Consider the following 2285-nt stretch of genomic DNA (forward strand, 5'->3'; position numbering starts at 1 on the left):
CTACAACAATGATAGGAGCTGCCATGACAGGCTGCCGTTGTCGCCGGCGCCATTCCATGTCATCATAACCCTAACCCTAACCCATAAACCAGTGTTCCTCCAGTATCTGCTTGTACTCTAACTCTTGAATCTATGGAAGCCAATTTCTACTAATGTGAAGGGGGAAAAAATGATTCTGTGAGTCATTATAATAAGAAAGTTTCTCAAAATATTGACTTATAATATAATATTTTGAGAAGGTATATCATTATATGACTAAAAGAATCCTTTTTTTCACTACATTGGCAGACATGGGCTCCCATATGAATCTGTTTGTCTTTTTCCATCTGTCATTTTTTCCCATAATGTTGGTTTGACTCCTTGTCCATTAAAAACAAATATTTCCACAGGGGTAAATAATATTCGCTTTTGTGAAAGGAAGCATCTGTTGGATGTCTTTATGTGACAGATTCTTACATGAATATTGGTAACACATACTTTACCAATTGGCTACAACCATGCAATACTTTTCTCTCAAAATTGGCTTGGCCTTGTAAAGACAGTACAGGAAAAGGATGGTAGCATGGAATAGGTTAAACCATTCTTATGGATTGTCAATTGTCTCACTAAATCGCCAGGATCTCAGACCAAAACAATAGGTGCTACAGCTGACCAGACTCCAATTCGCGAAACCAGTAATTTTACCTAGCAGGTAATAGTAAAACACACTTCAAACTGGACAGAAACGTAATCTAACTCGCCACTGTCTTTGCTAATCTTTCCACACTCTTTCCACAAATCACCAACTCTGGTTTGGTTGAAATAAATCCTTAATTCACAGAGTTAGATGAGAAAATAGCAGTGAAACAGGCTGCTATGGCTGCCATGTGATGTAAGCTAATCCTTGGGGGACAAATGCGCATACAAAAATCCATCCACTAAAAGTTGTTGTTTTTGCCACTTACAGACTCAGATTGTTATTCTGAGTGTCTGACAACTTTACTGAAAAGAGACAGACCTTTGGTTTGACCAGAAACAGCAGTAATATCACTTGCCACCAGACTCCATTGACAAGCGGTTTTACCTTGCTTAACATTGTAACAAAGTGTGGACAGAAACACGAAACACTCACCAAAACCGTCTTTGCTAGTCTTTCCACTGTTCCAACAATCACCAACTCTGGATTGGTGGAAATAAATCTGACTCAGATGACACAACACCAGACCGGCAGGATGAGAAATGAACAGAGCAGCTCAGAACAATGCACACAGATATCATTCTCTTTGTGTTGTTTGCTGCTGTATTAATGTTTAAGGTCTCATATATATTTAACCTTTAAATCCAGACTGTTTGTTTCACAGGTCCAGAAGTTCCTTGAAAGGCACCAGAGTGAGACACAGGTGAGTCGATGTGACCGGTGTGAGATGGACGGAGGAAGCAAGCACGAACCAGAGACCAAGCCTCCATTTTTGGGAGTAAAGGAGAAGAGGAGGAATATGAAGAGTGCTAAGGAAAGAAGTACAGATGTTGTAGAAGAAGAGAGTTCTAATTCTCTGTGCAGTTTAGACGCAGAGAGGAGGAAGTGTAGTCAGCCTGGTGCCTCCTTCAGCTCTCCTGCTGGGACTGTGGATAGTGAGAGGGAGAAGAAAGAAGAGGAGGAGGAGGAGGAGGAGGAGAAGGAGCAGCCCGATAGACAGTTCAAATTTCTAGAAATTCCTGATTTCCTCCTGTCTGATGCACCTGAAGGCAACAGTGGTGAGCATAGCATCTGTCAAAAAATTTTGATGGCATTGTTTGTCGAAAAATAAGGCAATCCTGGTGAACTCTGGTGCAGTCTAATCATGAAGATTATGTGTGTGTTTGTGTTTGTGTGTGTGTGTGTGTGTGTGTGTCTCGGGGTAGAGTTGAGAACGAAAGATGGACAGAAGCCAAAGAAGAAGAAGAAGAAGAAGAAGAAGCGAGGGAGGAAGCAGCAGGTCCCAGCAGAGATGGCAGCTAAACCGGAGCTGGCTAAATACTGGGCTCAACGCTACAGACTCTTCTCTCGCTTCGATGAAGGGATCAGGCTAGACCGAGGTCAGTCTGCACTCTACATGCATGCCTATAAATGTGTTGTGGAAGTCTGTATCAGATCCAGTTCTGGATAATTCTCATGCGGTTGAAGCAGATGAATGAGTGAAGAATGGACAGACAGTGGAAGTAATATTCCATTTACTTTTGTTACTTAGTGGACCTGTACTTGTATATCGCCTCCATCTGGCTCGGGGCCTTTCTAGTCCTTCCTGACCACTAAGAAAGCGGCTTTA

General features: G+C 42.1%; 2 protein-coding genes across 2 annotated transcripts in view; both read left to right on the top strand.

Moving 5' to 3' along the window:
• The window catches only part of xkr4 (XK related 4), a 24192-nt gene that overhangs the window by 11718 nt on the left and 10189 nt on the right, over nucleotides 1–2285 (top strand). The window lies entirely within an intron of this gene.
• Nucleotides 1322–2134, top strand: LOC118334572 (trimethylguanosine synthase-like). Its single transcript, XM_035670510.1, has 2 exons — nucleotides 1322–1734; nucleotides 1882–2134. Exons 1-2 carry the CDS (start codon nucleotides 1404–1406, stop codon nucleotides 2124–2126), a joined length of 576 nt encoding a protein of 191 aa, XP_035526403.1. The 5' UTR covers nucleotides 1322–1403; the 3' UTR covers nucleotides 2127–2134.

Source organism: Morone saxatilis, unplaced genomic scaffold, assembly GCF_004916995.1.
Source record: "Morone saxatilis isolate NCDOM2014 unplaced genomic scaffold, NCSU_SB_2.0 Contig23, whole genome shotgun sequence".
Taxonomy (NCBI): domain Eukaryota; kingdom Metazoa; phylum Chordata; class Actinopteri; family Moronidae; genus Morone; species Morone saxatilis.